The sequence below is a fragment of the Lupinus angustifolius genome, chromosome LG18 (genome assembly GCF_001865875.1).
Source record: "Lupinus angustifolius cultivar Tanjil chromosome LG18, LupAngTanjil_v1.0, whole genome shotgun sequence".
Taxonomy (NCBI): Eukaryota; Viridiplantae; Streptophyta; class Magnoliopsida; order Fabales; family Fabaceae; genus Lupinus; species Lupinus angustifolius.
The window spans coordinates 16,331,290-16,347,520 of NC_032026.1; the positions used below are offsets into that span (position 1 = coordinate 16,331,290).

Genomic DNA, 16,231 nt, shown 5'->3' on the forward strand with positions numbered 1-16,231 from the left:
AGGCTCCAACGGTCACATTTTTTGAAATTAGGGTTCTATAAATAAGTCATTACCTTCAATCTCATTATTACAGTAACTCACATTGTTTGTTGAATCAATGGATTTCTTCAGTCTCTCAAGGAAGGATCTTCAGTTTCTCTCGAAGAAGAACAAAATCCCTGCAAACCAAACCAACCTTGCCATGGCTCAATCTCTCTCTTCTCTTCCCCAAGTATTCTTCTTTTCTCATCTTCATATTCATATTTACCTTTTAGGGGTCTTATTACAATTTTAAAACAAAATCTGCGATCTCTTTAATTCATTCTGTGTCAATTGTAGCTTAATGTAAATAAGTTTATGCAAATAGTTAATGAAAATAAGTTGTTTTTAGCTTATTTCAATAAACTTATTAGAGATCCCACGAAAAAAGCTTTTTTTTAGCTTTTTGGCTCTATTTCAGCAATTGGGGTTGGGAGTGTAGTTTATGAAAATAGCCCATGAGCTATTTTTAGCTTATTTCAGTAAGCTTTGAGAAGCTTATGAAATTAAACTCTTTTTAGCTTTTTGTAAAAATGATTCCTTTAATCAGATTGTTTATTCAAATATGTCTTTAGGCTGTAATTAATATATTCTTTCATATGTTGTAGGTTGAAGGATTGGATGAAATTTTGAATCCAGTGGAAGGTGATCTCAGTCATTATCAAGAGGAAAAGGTGATTGAAACCCCGAACATCCATCATTCTAGAACCTCAACTCGAAGGAAAGATGTGAATATAGCGGTAGCTACTTCGGCTATGCGTTCAATTTCTACGCACCGAAAGAAGAAGGAAGGTGATGAAAAGCCAGTTGATTATGTGCTTAAAACTCCTGCAGCTCCAACTACTATGACAAGACCATACAACACGAGGAGATCGGCGAGATTTTTGGAGAAGAACTTATCAAAGATGAGCTTAATGGACTCTGGAGACTTAGTAGAATCTGTGAAGTTTGATGATGTTTATCAACAAACACAAGAGTCAGTGGAGGCTGAACAACATGATTCAAATTTGAAATTGGAAGAAAGTTCTAAGACACGTAATGATTCAATTGAAGTTAAGAAAGTACACGAGGACAATGGAACAGGTATGTTTTTCTTTCATTTAACAATTATTTCTTGTACAAATTGTGGTTAATTCAGCTTTACTGAAGTGCTATTTTTCATTTTCATCACTATGTAGAAACCAAATTGTTAGCTGAACCCCAGAATTCATGTGATTATACTGAACCAGAACATAAGAGATGTATCGGAGACACACCTGTTGAGGCATCGGACGATGCATCTAAGGAGATTACCAATCGAGATACTCTTGCTTTTAACTCTTATGCCGAGTTACCTGATAATGCTTCGATGGAGGTTACTGATAACCAAGGTGGCAATGATTCTGGTGTGGTATCTGAAGTTGCTTGTATGGAGGTTATTACTGATCATGATGTTGCTGCTTTAACTGTGGAGGTGCCTGATGATGCTTCAATGGAGGCTATCAACACACTGGTTGATGGTGATGTTAATCCTGAAGAAATTGTCATCCCGAAACCCGAGTCTAGTATCTCAGTGGAGATTATGAAGCATAACACAGATGAAGTCAGTTTTTCAACTATGGCAGTTGCTCCAATTTATGAGCTGAAGACTGATGACATTCCAATTCAATCATTTGCTGCTGATCAATTAAAGGCAGAATCATATTCTCTAGCTCAAACAGAACCAAAGGACATTGCAGATGAACACATGAAGGAGGAAGATAAGAATAAATTTTATACTATGAAGGAAAACTCACTAGAAGATATGAGTATGGGGCAGCTCAGGAAGATGCTGAAGAACTTAAAGCTCGATGGAAAATCATACAGCAAGAATAATAATGTTGAAAAGGTGAGGCTGAATTTCTTTTACTCCCAGTTGCAGCTTTCTGTTAACTGTAATTTAGTAACATTCTTTGCTGTCAACTTGTGTGCAGGAAATCAATAGCAAAAGAACTGCATTGCAAGCTCTACCAGTTAACAAGATGATAGCTGATGAAACTCGAAATGATTGCTGAAAATTTGTAGCAGCAGATTATAGCAATGTTACCACTGAGGATGTGTGGTACATTCTCCAAGTTATTTTGGGGTTCTATTTTTGTTGGGACTTCCAAACCTTGGTTTGTGTCCCTATTTACTTTCCCCAGTCCCAAATTTTGATGATTTTAGTTATGATTTTAATAGAACTTTCTATCAGTTTTTTTTATCTAAATTTGATAGATCAATTTCACTTGTGGTATCTCAAATCTTTTTTATGTTCTACTAGTGTTATTGGGATTGTCCTCTCTTTTGGGTAAGCCATGAAGCTGAGAAGCAAAACAATTTATTAAGGACTGCAATGAGACTTCAATTTTGTATAATAAAATCTTGACCATGAGAAATGATAAGATGAAGAAAAAATGTAGGATCCATGTATGACTATGTGCTACACAATTTAAGTTGAGATATGAAGCAAACTTGTTTATTACATCAAACAATTCGGCAACATATTATAGCTATGACGAACTTGAATACAGAAAGTATAATGCAAATGTAATGAGACCAAATAATAGTGTAATACACTTTTGCTAAGTGTAATGGTTAAAGAATTAAAAAGGGGGGAAATTATTGTGCAACTCTTAGGATAATTCGATTTCCATTGACTGTGTGTATTATTATATTCCAGAATTTAGGTCCATTTCTGTCATGAGAAACTGATGTTATGCATCAGGTGTACTTCCAGAGTCCCAATTTTGTTACATTCTTAATTTTCCAAAATTACCACTTGGATTGTCAAGTTATCATTTGAGCATATTAATGTTGCCTCATATCACATTAACAAACCAATATGACATTGATCTAGTGGTTAGTACAAGGTCCCACTTGATTCTCATATGAACCAAAAGGTTAAGAGTTCTATCATGTGGAGTAACCACACATCTCGTAGGGTGAAAGATACTCTTAATTAAAAAAACACATTAAGAAAACAAGTGAAAAATAGAATTGGAATTAGATAGTAGCTGAGTTGGTACAAAAGTGAACTCATATGAGTAAACTAGTTAAGCCACTCATTAGTAGCCCACTCTCAATCGCTTATTTCTGACACAACAAAAATCTATTACCCTCATTTACAGCTTTTTTTTTCTTTCTATCTCTTTCTTCTTTTCAAATCATTTCTCTCCCTTCTTCTCCTATCTCTCTTCTCCCCACAGCACCAAAAGGAGGCGTGGGAGCATCATTTTTCTAACCAAAATAAACACAAGAGTACTTATATGATGGCAGATGTGGTTATACAACATATCCATGGTATTAAGTTTAAAGCCACCAAATTTAAAATTTGTTTAAAGGAACATTTTCTACTTTACCAAATCCCCCCAACAAACAAGAAAATCTGCCTATTTCTGCCCCCACCTACTTTAATTACAAAGAACCCATAAAAAAATATTTACAATTTTTTTAACAATAATGTTGAGAATGAATGACTTAGATCCTTACTTCAAGAACATCACCATCTCTGAGCTTGGTATGGGGCAGTACTAACTGGCCGTTAATCAAAACCAGCTTTCCCTCCAAACCAACTCTGTGAGCAGCATCAGCAGCGGTGCTACCGGCTTTTAACCTCATAATATCACCATGAGGCCAACATATAATTACCACTTCTCTAAGGTTTACAGAGCCAGGAAGATCATAAAGCTTTGCATCATGCTTTGTTTCATCGATACTTACTTCAGATCGCAATTGCTCCTCCCAGGAAAGCATTGTTCTCAAAAGTTGCACCTAAAAGATGAATATTTACAGTCAACTAGAATATATAGAAGGGTATCAGCTTTCAATTTGCATGGTGGCAGACAAACTTAATACTTTCATATCTGTATTTAGGCCAACTATGCAGGTTAGACATTGATTTGTACCATCTTAATTAATGGCCTTAAAATTTTAACATTACAAAATATAAATAATAATCTGAGACAAAATATAGATTTTGCTGACGGATTCTCTCATGTGAACAAGTTCATTAGTTTTGCCTTAGTACCTATCTTTCTATTAACATGGTCATGTGAAAAGTTCAAATGAGAGAATTGAAATCTGGGCAGAGCAAATTTGACATTAGTGGGTCAACTCTCATGGAGAAACCACGGATAGTTGCATAGCAATGAATAAAGGAAAAAATAGCATAGCTATCACATATTATTTGAATAATTTAAGATTTGGAAATGATTTTTGTTAAGAGAAGAAACAGAAGTAAACGATGACAAGCAATTTCATACACAAATTTCATTCAGAAGCAAGTTAGTTGCTGAAAAACCTTGTTATTGATGCCAGCTTCCTCAGAAGTTGATGCAACAAAATCAAATTTTGATCGTGATGTAATACAATCCACTTGCCTTCCCTCAAACACAGCAGACACTACAGCGCAATATTCAGTTTCTTCTTGCTCAGTGAAATTGATAACCTGGATGAATGTTGGCAGTAGGCGCCCAAATTGGTCTTGCTGCAATTGAAGCAAATAATTATACGAAGTTCTTCTTTTTCTTATCGGCAAAAATATTTAATTTATTAAGGTGCCAGAGGGACAAAAGGATACAAGGGAATCTATACGTGCGCAAAGTGCGGCTATAGAGCAGACTAAGAACAGTAAGAAATTAGAATCTCACATGGGTTGCTATCCCATTCAGAGTAAGATCTAAGGAAAGTTCTTCAGCAAAGCGTTCGGATAATTTACAATCACATCAAAAGGTGGCATAAATGATGAGAATTTCCAAAACTGAAAGAATATAGATACACAAAGTAACACACATCTTATTAAAGTACAGGAAGGTAACTTTTAATTGTAAAATGACCACTCTTCATGTGATTGAAATCTGATTTTTCTTCACAGTCAGAGGACATTATAAACTGATGTTCCCAATGCTTATATATTATTTGCTCAACCATATAAGAGAATGCGTTCACGTACACAGTTTACTAATTTCCTAGATTAATTGTAGTCAATATTAAGCCTTCAATATTTGACTCAGCATAAGACTGTCCAAATTTATATAATTTCTGTATAAAAATAACTACACAATGCACAAATTCCTAATACAATGTTGATCATTAAGAACTAGAATACATTTAGTCTGCACAGGAACAACATGCTATCTAAAGAAGAAAATATTTCCAGCTTTATGTATTTCATTGTCTCCACATTGCTGATAAACACAATGAATGAACACTAACCTGGAAATATATATCAAGTTATATTCTCAACTGTTCAGAGAAACATACCTTATGATACATGCCATCTCGACATAGTGTGTATTTCTCTAGACAAGTAAACCAATCCCCATGTCCTGGTTCAAACCACCATTCATCAGACACCTGAATAAGGCCAACAGTGAGCAACCTGATCAAGTAATTTAAAATAAAATACAAAGAAAAAATGACAACAACAGAGAGCAGGGGCAGGCAGAGAGGGAGATGTAACAGTGGTTATAGTATGCTAGTTGTTAAGCTTAGCTACCATACAGTGATCAACCCAAGCATTGTTTTCGTAGTAAGCGTAACCAGTCAATTCATACCCATTCTACACACCACGAATCACAAGCCATTTATACTCAAATCATACATCAATATATGTTAAGCAGTAAACCTTTTTGTATAGTCGTGCATAAGCTTCCCAACGCTTAATCTGGAAAGATCTTCTATCAGCTACGGCTTCAGAATCTGCTAGCCCAAAGCTGACAGCAACTAGCAATTCTCTTTCATCCTTTTCTATGCTGAAAAGTAGTGACAATATTTGCATGAGATACAACCAATATTGATAGCCTTATAACACAAACTCTATAAAACATGAATGTGTTACATACCTGATGATAACAGCTGGAAGTAAGTGACTTCCTTCTACTCTGAGGACTGGATGTCCAACCTTCAATGACTTGTATTTACTTAATAAAATATCTGAAGAATTCCCCTTTTCTATATCTCTGGAGAAATAAGAGGATTCTTCTGTTTCAGGTTCATCCATGCTGTCTACAGATGAAAAAGGATTACCAGTTTCCTTATAAAGCCAGTGTGCAGCAAGTCCATGTTCAGCGTACTCATGCATCCTCTAGCAAGCAAAAGAATGATAATTGAAAAGATCAAGAGATAAAATATAAACAAGTAACCTCAGCAATGTGTGAACTAATTTGGCACCTGTGTTCTTATTTGTACTTCTAAAGGAGAGTTGCAAGGACCTTGTACAGCAGTATGCAAGGACTGAAATTTTAATAGATTAACAGTCTGTGAGTAGGTTATTAGGCTCAGAAGAACAAGATGATCCTCTTAATTTTATTCATTAAAATATGAACAGGAAAGCCTAACCTGATAGCCACTAGGCTTTGGATTGATGATGTAGTCATCAAATTCACCATCAATGGGAGTCCAAAGCCTGTATACAAGTAAAACATACCTAAGAATTAGGAATCATTATCTAGGCAAAGCTAAAGAAGTAAAGAATATGTTTATGATTATAGGTCTAATCTACCACTCTTTAAGAAAAAAAGACAATGAGAACTTAAGTTTATACCCACCACAGAGACAGTAAAAAATAACTGAAGAAAAAATGAACGGAAAAGATAAAAGGACATTTTCAATTGATGTGATTTTTTTCTTTGTTTCCTCCTGCTCCTGTACTCCTTTCTCTTTCTTCTTTGATGAATTTCTTTGTTATTTAATAGGGATAAAACTACAAATACATAGGACTGCAGAAAAGGTTATTTTTCTAGTCAAGAACAAGATAAGCATTGCCAATGTAAAGTTATAGCTAGGTATCCTCATACAAATGTTTAGGCTATATGATTGAAAGAAGACTGAAATTTGACCTTTATCTACCTGTGTACAATGTCGAGAAGACTATAGCAACCCTGAACAGCAGGTCCATGTAATGTTCCATTCTTGTCTCCTACAACTACTCTTAATGCACGTGCATCATATACTTTATCAATGCTTATATCCTTTCGCTTCATCTGTACAACATACAATCATGACTTTGACCACTAAATGAATTGATACAAAGGGATCTCTACATAATTAGCGAGCAAGAATTTAAGATCACTAGTGCTAACATTGCTTAATGGAAAAATAAAGCTAGTAAGATGCATAAAATTATGTTCTTAAGATTATAAGAGAGAAAGAGAGAAAGAGAGAAAGAAGAATCTGGAAGTATTAGAGATAAAGAGAGAAAACGTAACTCTTGATATTTCTCAATTGATGATTTACAAGAAGGATCTGGATCCTTAATAAAGAGAAAATACAATGCATGTGGGCCTTAACAAACTCAACTAAAAGCCCAACAGAATGAACTACAAAGGGAGAGAAGCATGTGCATTAATAACTAATGCACACTCTCAATACACATGCATTATAAACTAATGCACACTTCTAATAAAGATGAATGAAGAAGAATGTAATAAAAACGAAAGGAGCATTAAAACCCCTATTTTGCTTTCGCTTAGCATTTTGCATTGTTAGTCAAGACTTGGGATGGAATATTCTAAAAGTAGATGATATGGGAAAATGCATTATTTGAGGCAGAATCTGTGCCAAAAAGGATGTAATTCGATTTTTTGGTCATATTCACCAGCACAATAGAAGAATGATAGGTACTGTTTTTTTTTGGGGTACCATGAATGAGCACTGCCCGCTACTTCTTGCTTGCACAGCAAAGAAGTGGTTGGTGTGATTAAATTAGTCTGCCACAAATTTGAAACCACAAAAAGATTAAGGGGAACCATGCAACTTTTACGTAAATTTTCTTTTTATCTACTGGATTTCTTAAACTTTCCAAAGATGATCCATGCATTATTCATCTGCATTATGCTTTATTGAACTACTTTACCTGGATAACCTACAATCTCTCCAAATAATGACACATTGCTAAAACAGTGATCATGGATGCACATTCTTATTTCAAAAGTCAAGACATGAATTTTCCTATACCTTACTATATAAGCTATACATGCTTTTTAATCTGCTTGATAATGTGACCTCCATCCCCGGAACATAACTGAAAATATTAAAAAAACTTTTAAAAACAATGACATTGATTTTATCATAGCAGTAAACATATATACTATGCTTCATCGAACAGAAACATAAAGAAAAACATGCTCGTGTCCACAACTACAGAATGTAAGGGCAGCAAATGATAATGGACAGGAAGAACATACGAAGCTGATATAATCAATTCTCGCTCTAGTGCTTCCTCGCAAACTACCAATGATGCCAAAGCCAACCCAGCATCCTGAACAACTTTTGGTTTCATGCATGTCTCCAGATTATTCCCAATACCACTGAGAAAGTTAGCCCGTTTTCTCCGATCCAACAATATATCAAATGGGACCACAGCTTCCAAAAGATCCTGACAGTAAATAAATTATAGAGATGTAATTAGAAGAAAAAACAGTTCTCTCCCTTCCCCTGGACATGAGTGATGTAATTAGAAAGAAAATTCAGTTCTAAGTTCTAACCCTTCCTCTGGACATGGTGAGGCAACGAAGATGAGATATTGCCTCGGTGATTACTTACCAACTATAAATCATGAAGTCAGACATCGTCAAAAAAGGTTATCAAGAGTCACTTCAGAGTTCAGATAGTCACCTAAATTTATCTTTTGTAAATTGTATGCAACCATAAAATACTTGGAATCAAATGTGGCTAATCATAAGGAATTAAATTGACCAGCCTTCTAACTTAAAATTTATTCAATCTTTTATGAGTTTTGTAAGGGATAATAAGAGCAAGTAAAAGTAACACCACTCCATGTCTCGCTTAAAGCATTTGGCTCATCATATTCTCAACTTCATGTGAAAACAAGACAAAAATACTATATATAGAAACCTCCATGATATCATATACTCAGGCTCAAAAGAAGCATTTTGGAATGAGTAATGAGAGTTGCAATACATATCAGCATAAGCCGGAAAACAACCAACAAAGGAAAGCATAACACAACATTCAGTCAAATCTCAGAAGTTGGGACCATACATACAACAAGTAGGCTGAAACTTTGCACTCAAAATCCTTACCTTCATACTTGAGACATCCTCATTGAATGTCAAGGATTCATTGCAGGAAGAAGTTGAACCGTTCTCGTCCAAAGGTATCAAGCTTCCTTTTACAGAGGATCTTCTAGGGTTTTCTGTTCTGCAAGTAGGGCTCCACATGGAGGCCAAATCAGCTCGCATCTTTTGAAATACTTGAGGCTGGTAATACAAATACAAACATAGATGTATAAGTGCCAATAAATTGTAATAATGCCAAGGCCATGTCCTCATGATTGTACTAATTCTATCTGTTTATAACCAGAAGCAGGAATATAATACTGTAACTTCTTATGATCATCAACTTTCATGGTAATCGATTGGAGGCCTTCAGAGTTCAAATTATATGCAAATGGATTGGAGGCCTATACAGTTAATATATGTGTCTGTCAGTTCTATGTTTCTTAATTTCTCACATCATTGCATCAATATAATTGATTACTCTCAAAGCAAAAAAAATAAAAATTATTTGAAGACCTGAAGAACAGCAAAGCATAGATCTTCCAGTTCAGCTTGCAATGCCCATAGACCCAATCTTGAAGCAAGAGAACACCAAATAATTAAGGTCTCCTCTGCAACAGCTTGAGCCTTTTGCAATGGAAGAGCATGACTGCAAAACAGAGATTATCAAACAATGAAATGGCCTATGCAACATACCTAAAATTCTAAACTGTTTAGCTAAAAAGTTAAAAACACTGCACATCTTACAGGTTAATGGTTAAAGATGATGCTATACCAAGGAAGTAAACTCTCACAGCTAATAACAATTAAAGACCGAGAAAGCCTATAAGAGTTTGATACTATTTCCTTCTTCTTTAATGATTAACGGTTATGAAGTGAAGGACAGAAAAGGAAAAATAATGAAGACTGCCATTGATTAGGCATAAAGGCAAAAAAATGAAGATCAGAGCAAATACATAGTTCTCATGTTGTGAAGACGGTCGGCAAGCTTGATGAGCACAACACGCGGATCATCAACCATTCCCAGAAGCATCACTCGTAAATTACTTGCCTAGGAGATTAAGAATGTAACACATAAGGAAATTCTCCACTGCTAACTCCACTGCCAAATATATTACATATTTTACAAATCTCAAAAGGCATATAGTTTCAATATTATATTGATCAACGAAACGTGCATTATAATGACATAAACAAAACATTTATCATATCAACTGCTTGTGTAACATTAGTGTCATGAGATTAAACAGATTCTATATGAAATTTAACCAACTCCAAGCTTCTGCAAGGAAAGGTATCAATTGTCCATAATACGGCAAGAGGAGAATATGATGCATTCTCTATTTCACATGTTGATTTCTGTTGTTTAAACCTATATTAGGCAGCTATCTGATTCGTTGTATTTAGTTACTGATTACTAACATCACACCAAGGCAGCTATCTGATTCTTTATATTTGGTTACTGATGACTAGCATAACACCAAAGTATACCTAGGAGATTCAGTAGGTAATTGTCACATGTCAAATACAGATTCTATATATACCTCTTCTTGGCCAAGGACGCCCTGGCTCACGTTTACCCTTCGATGCCTGCGTAACAGCTTCAAAGATAATTTACTTATTATATAATAGGTAGTGAAAGAAAACAGTGGATACTCACCAGAGTTGTCAGCATAATTTAGCTACAAGCATATAGTATGGAAAATTGATGAAACAGCACAATAAATGCCATCACTATAATCTACCACATAATAAACAAGTTACGAAGGTATTACATCATAGTTATGCAATAACTGTGGAAGACCAACTCTCATCTTAAAAGCTTAAGCTATTAGGTATAGACTTGGAAATGGTTTACAAGTTTGCTATACCCTGTACTGAAATTTACTATAATTATGAAGAACGGAGCAACAAGAAGACAACTAGGTACAAGTTGTTCTAAAACAATGTCAAGAACCAGCAGCACAACCCAAAAGCTAAAGATTAATTTGCTAGGTGAAGGCACAAAGGCTTTATGCCTCTAGCAACATATAAAACTGACATCTTTAGGCAATCCTCTCGCAGTCAATTGAAATCTAACAACTAGCTAAATAAGGCAAACCATAGTGTGCCACTTCCTTCAAGATCAAAATGCATACCTGATTTATATAACTCAATCTAGAAACACCGGCTACCAAGTTGACCACATCATCCCCAAACTCTTCCTCAATGTCCTGCAGACTTTGGCAAGTATCATCAACCACATCATGTAAAATACCAGCCACAACTGTGTCAACAGCCTGAAACAAAAAGTATCAACATCTCAAACAAAGGAACAGTTAGATGGAAATATGTTTGTCCAACCCTGGAATTCATGTACATAGAAAACACAATGTATGAAGGGATTCCTGCTTAGACATATAACTATATCCTCAAGTACATATAACAAATTTATGACTTTAAGTGTTTAAGTTTTATATAAGTAAAAGAGGAATCATACTCGTTTACCACTTGACGGAACCAACATTGCCAAAATTCTTCCGGTATGGATACAGTGTGTTAAATAAGGGTCTCCAGTTTTGCGCATTTGGCCGCGATGTGCTTTTCTTGCAAAAGCTATAGCTTTGTGTACCTGCCTTCACACACAAGGTATTTTAAGCATGTAAAACATGAATATACAATACAAGTGATACCAGAAGCAGAAAGACATTAAACCTTAGCATCATTAAAAATAGGGTATCCAGTAACATCTACTCCATCCTGAATGATAGTACCTGCAATTATATTTATTTATATATTAAGAAATGATGAAGTATAAAAAGAAATGATGAGAAGGATGAAAATGAATAAGCATAACCTGGTTGTTGATCCAATTTAGGCCATAAGAAATCAAGTTTAGTGGAAAGACAAGCACCGGAAGCAATAGCGAGAGCGGTGAGAGCGACATGAGTGATGGCGGAGGAGACAGCACCGTGGAGGGAGGAGGAGGAGGAGGAGGAGGAGGAGAGAAGAGAAGTGAGAGAAGGAGAGAGAGGGATTTGATGAAGCATGCAACGGAATCTAGAAGGGAATCGATGATGATGAAGTACCAACATGGTAGAGTTCATCACTCTCAATGAGTGGTTACAATAGATTGGAATATTATTTTCTACTTATATTTGGTATACAATATTTATTAAGTGGACAGAAGAATATATATATTATTATATAAAAGAATAAAAGAAATTAGAAATGCTCTCGTTGAGAGTTGAACTCAAGACCTCCCGCTTACTAAACGGGTGCTCTAACCAACTGAGCTACGAGAGCTTCATGCAATCACTCTCCAACCAATTACTATCGTTATTGTTCAGATTATATCCTTAAAAGATCAATCATTTTATTTCTTAACAATACAAACAGTGATGGATTCTGGATGAGGTAATGAAACTTTTTTAATGCACCCAATAACTTCAAATGTTATTGAATAAAAGAAAAGTACGTTTGTTTTATAACTCATTATTATACCCAACCCTTTAATATTTAGATTAATAAAACCTCTTCCTTAAATTTGTTTTTGATTCTCTTGCATTCTTAGCAACATTAAAGAGCAATTGAATTAGTACTGAACAATTCCCACTAAGTTGATGTCCAAATAGAAAGTTGTCAGAGAATAGAGATTTCTCTTTTGCTTTCAACAATGTATAGAAGAATAGTTGGCAGAGAATAGAGATTGCTATAAGGTAGTAGAATAAACGTTTTACTTTTCATTAGGTCAAGGGGAACACACTAATACCATGAAAATAAATGCAATCATGATACATCAATTATCCTACAATTATTAAGTTAAAAAATACAAAATATCAAACAACAAGGGTTTTTTCTGCACAAAACACCAGAGGTTAGGAGGTCACACACCTAAGAAGTCATCAATTCCAGGAATTGAGTCATCCATCCTTTGATTATATGGAAAGCTGCCCTGATGAATCATCCCAAATTAGCCACTAAATAATCTACACTCACCCAAACATTGAGGCTAGTGGTATTGCTAGCCAGCCAAAACCTCAGAAAACAGAAACATATGTCAAATCACTCCCAAAATGGGATCTCCGTGAAGATCAGAAAAACTACAGAAAATGCTGGCATCTGCTATCAATGCATATAGTATCTGATTGAACCCAAGCACCAACAAGTGACAACACAAATCAAAATACCAATGACATGAACTCATGCTGTTTAGCATACTATCTACGAGTCCACCATATCGTCTTGCAACTCGCTCGGAGCAATAAGCCCTGGTATAGAAAGCATCCTTTGTCGCTCTCGCTCTCTCTGAGCTGCAGCCTCTTCAGCATAAAGATCTTTGTTATCCTGCAGTAGAGAAGGGACAATTAACATCAATGGAGGCTGAAATGTGCATTGAAAAACTGAAGATATAACAAGTTCCAACATCATCATACAGGTATGGTCCAACTACAAATTCATTACAGCAAAATAACCAGAAATTGTTGTCAGGAATCTAACTGCTGACAAAATCATAAAGTCACAAAACCTCGGGCAATGCAAACATGATTACGTTCAAGAATAATAAAACCTCAAGCCAGCTCATACTGTGTTAACAGCGAAAACTGCTCCTTGGCTTTGAAAACGCCTTTGTTTTTTTTTTGGTTGTTTAGCCAAAGTACAGTGTTTTATGTGAAAAACAAGAGCAGCAGATAAGAAAACATATCAGTTTGCTTTCTATATATAAGTGTTCTTTAAAGAAGCATTTAGTGAAAAAGAAGAAAACAATTAACAGCAAATCCAAACAGCCACGAGATTCCAGAGAAGGGCAAAGAAATTAGGCAAAACCCAAAAGCATGAGAAAACTACTGAACCAACATATACGTCAGCTTAACTCTAAAAACAAAACAGACTGATCAACAGTCTATGGGCATGACTGCATGAGTCCAAACTTCCCCATATATTGGTAAAAGAAACAGTACTATATGAAGCATCACCTGAGCTGAAAATTCTTTTGACTGTACAAGAAAATCTCGTAAGTGAGTTTTAAATGCCGAAAGGTCATTTGTGGACTGAAAGAGTCCATTAACAAATTGGGTAACCTGCAAATATCATGATATTAGTTCTCTATTCAGCAACAGAAAGAGTTTAATGTTAGTTGTTTCTGTCCAATTACCTCTGCAGCAGTCATGTTGGGGAATGAAGTGCTTAAAAGTTTTACCGTGAACTCATGTACAAATGCTGCATTATTTGGGTATGGATAAGAGTTTGTAGCAACATCCCAGAGAGGCTGTGTTATGGCACCAGTTTCTGCCTGTACAACATGAAACTCTTTCATTACAGCAATTTATTACTAGCTAATAAAACTAAAATAAAAGCATGGTTTTAACTTCAGACACTACCAGGCAGAACAAATGCTGAAGCACCAAGACGTGTAATTTAAATCCAGGCTTATGAAAAGTATCCGTCAAGACAGCAAATATTTCTCGCTCAATTGTCAGAAAGTATGACTGGTAAAACTGATTACAGAACTCGGAGACCTGTTTAATATAAACACGGAAATTCATTCAAGCAAAACAAGAAAACCTATAGACAATGACAAGCAAAAAGACTAAGAATGCAGAAGCAACTTTTGAAGGTAAGGATCAAGAGCTAAAAACAAAAGATACAAAAATCACACCTCAAACTTCTTCAGCATCTCCAACAAGAGGATCAGCCCGGTTTCAGCGATATTCCTTTCTGTATGTCGAAATGCCCATATGATTGAATCCATAACAAGCTTCAGTTGCTGGCACAAATTACAAACAACATCAGGCACAGACTAAAGAGATTACAAATTTTAAAAATAGACTTGGTAAACATCAAATACGCTGAACAAGCTAATATTGGTGAGTTGAGGCAAGAAATACAACCTCACTTGATAAGCAGATTAATGCAGGGAAACAGTGAGTAGCAATGGCACGTAGTAGAGAGAAGAACTTGAGCCGATGTTCTGGGTAATCTTCAAAATTCTTTGTAATCATCTGTAGAATAGAAGAGAAAAGGAAGTGAGCACTGGGTAGCAATGCTTGAAATCAGCCTAAGGCTTATTATAAGAATGATGGTGAACTTATAAATTGAGACCACCGCTTATAGGATGATCAAAAGCTAAGCTACTAAATGATGCATCTCAAACCACCTGTAAATTTAAATCTGAAGTTGCAATCAATGACAACATTAGTCTAAACTCTTTAAAAAAGGTCATAAAGTTCTGTTGTTAAATAAAAATATTCATGGAGAGAAGGAAATGAATAATGGAGGGAAAAGCTAGAAGTCAACATAAGGAGCATTATCAAAATGATGGTCAACTAGAGCATTTACACCATAGCCAAATAACGTACACAATTACCTCTAGTGTGCACTGGAAAACAGCTTCGAATATGCGAGGAACATCTTCAACCATTGTAGCTTTATATCTGCAAATATGAAAGAGAGTAACCACTTAGGATACTCTTTAATGTAATCTAATTTTCATCTACGGATGGCAACAGGTAGTAAAGGAAATATATATGCAGAATATGGAAGTCGAGATCCATACATCAATTAAATAAAAATAAAGGCAACCGGGGGGAAATGAAGACAAACTTACTTGTTTACAATTGTTGCAAAAAGTGACAAAACCTCTGACTCCCTTGCATCAGGTACATTCCTGGCATAATCCCCCAGAACAGGATCAAACATTGGTGGCACAAACTGCTTTCCAATTTGTGGCTGATCTTCAGCCTTATCCAAGAATGTCTCAATGAGTTTAAGTGTCTCCCTCTTAACCGAACTGCATCATGAAAAACACTTACACAAATGGTTTCACAATAGTAATATGCTTAGTACAACAACGATATAATTTGAATTAATCTAACCGTAGAAGTTTCACAAAGGACGTTCTAGATGCAAAAGGTCCCCCTTCAGCAATACTTTTTGATATAAGCTCACTGTACATTCTGTTGAAAGGAAGAATATTATTTGATATTTATTGGCAAAAAACATGAAATACACTATTGACCATTAATATAATCCATGTTATTAGGATTCCACAGTCTAAAAAATTATCAGTTAACAGTAGAAAGCAGATACCTGTACACATTCAACATGTCCAAAAAAATCAATGAAATTTGTGGCAGGAAATATGTTCCTAAGGAAGATGCAACACTTGTATTTGTCTGCAGTTAGGAATGACTCAATTACAAACTCATAATCAT

At 35.3% G+C, this 16,231-nt stretch overlaps 3 protein-coding genes and 1 non-coding gene across 6 annotated transcripts in view; 1 reads left to right on the top strand and 3 right to left on the bottom strand.

Annotated features, from left to right (window-relative positions):
* On the top strand, positions 85-2,232 carry LOC109332347. The gene is made up of 4 exons (XM_019567301.1): positions 85-211; positions 627-1,101; positions 1,197-1,885; positions 1,971-2,232. Exons 1-4 carry the CDS (start codon positions 98-100, stop codon positions 2,049-2,051), a joined length of 1,359 nt encoding a protein of 452 aa, XP_019422846.1. The 5' UTR covers positions 85-97; the 3' UTR covers positions 2,052-2,232.
* LOC109332843 lies at positions 3,289-12,102 on the bottom strand. 2 transcript variants are annotated; one of them, XM_019567928.1, is made up of 18 exons: positions 11,875-12,102; positions 11,733-11,791; positions 11,518-11,649; positions 11,177-11,317; positions 10,583-10,639; positions 9,995-10,089; positions 9,555-9,687; positions 9,063-9,239; positions 8,205-8,395; positions 7,975-8,041; positions 6,868-7,001; positions 6,358-6,424; positions 6,190-6,252; positions 5,862-6,103; positions 5,645-5,771; positions 5,281-5,373; positions 4,319-4,504; positions 3,289-3,789 (listed from the first exon to the last, which is right to left on the bottom strand). In XM_019567928.1, exons 1-18 carry the CDS (start codon positions 12,065-12,067, stop codon positions 3,496-3,498), a joined length of 2,451 nt encoding a protein of 816 aa, XP_019423473.1. In that variant the 5' UTR covers positions 12,068-12,102; the 3' UTR covers positions 3,289-3,495. The 2 variants fall into 2 exon arrangements, with proteins under 2 accessions (XP_019423473.1, XP_019423474.1); XM_019567929.1 differs by lacking the exon at positions 10,583-10,639.
* Positions 12,250-12,323, bottom strand: TRNAT-AGU. Its single transcript has one exon. It is a non-coding gene; the product is annotated as a tRNA-Thr (tRNA).
* Positions 12,813-16,231, bottom strand: part of LOC109332842 (protein EXPORTIN 1A) — a 12,497-nt gene continuing 9,078 nt past the window's right edge. For both annotated transcript variants that reach the window (XM_019567927.1, XM_019567925.1), the window contains exons 23-32: positions 16,107-16,192; positions 15,893-15,973; positions 15,625-15,807; positions 15,385-15,451; positions 14,909-15,019; positions 14,677-14,784; positions 14,399-14,536; positions 14,173-14,310; positions 13,994-14,098; positions 12,813-13,364 (exon numbers count right to left, since the gene is read on the bottom strand). In XM_019567927.1, the coding sequence (XP_019423472.1) occupies positions 13,242-13,364; positions 13,994-14,098; positions 14,173-14,310; positions 14,399-14,536; positions 14,677-14,784; positions 14,909-15,019; positions 15,385-15,451; positions 15,625-15,807; positions 15,893-15,973; positions 16,107-16,192 (1,140 nt within the window). In that variant the 3' untranslated portion in view covers positions 12,813-13,241. The remainder of the gene's footprint in view (positions 13,365-13,993; positions 14,099-14,172; positions 14,311-14,398; positions 14,537-14,676; positions 14,785-14,908; positions 15,020-15,384; positions 15,452-15,624; positions 15,808-15,892; positions 15,974-16,106; positions 16,193-16,231) is intronic.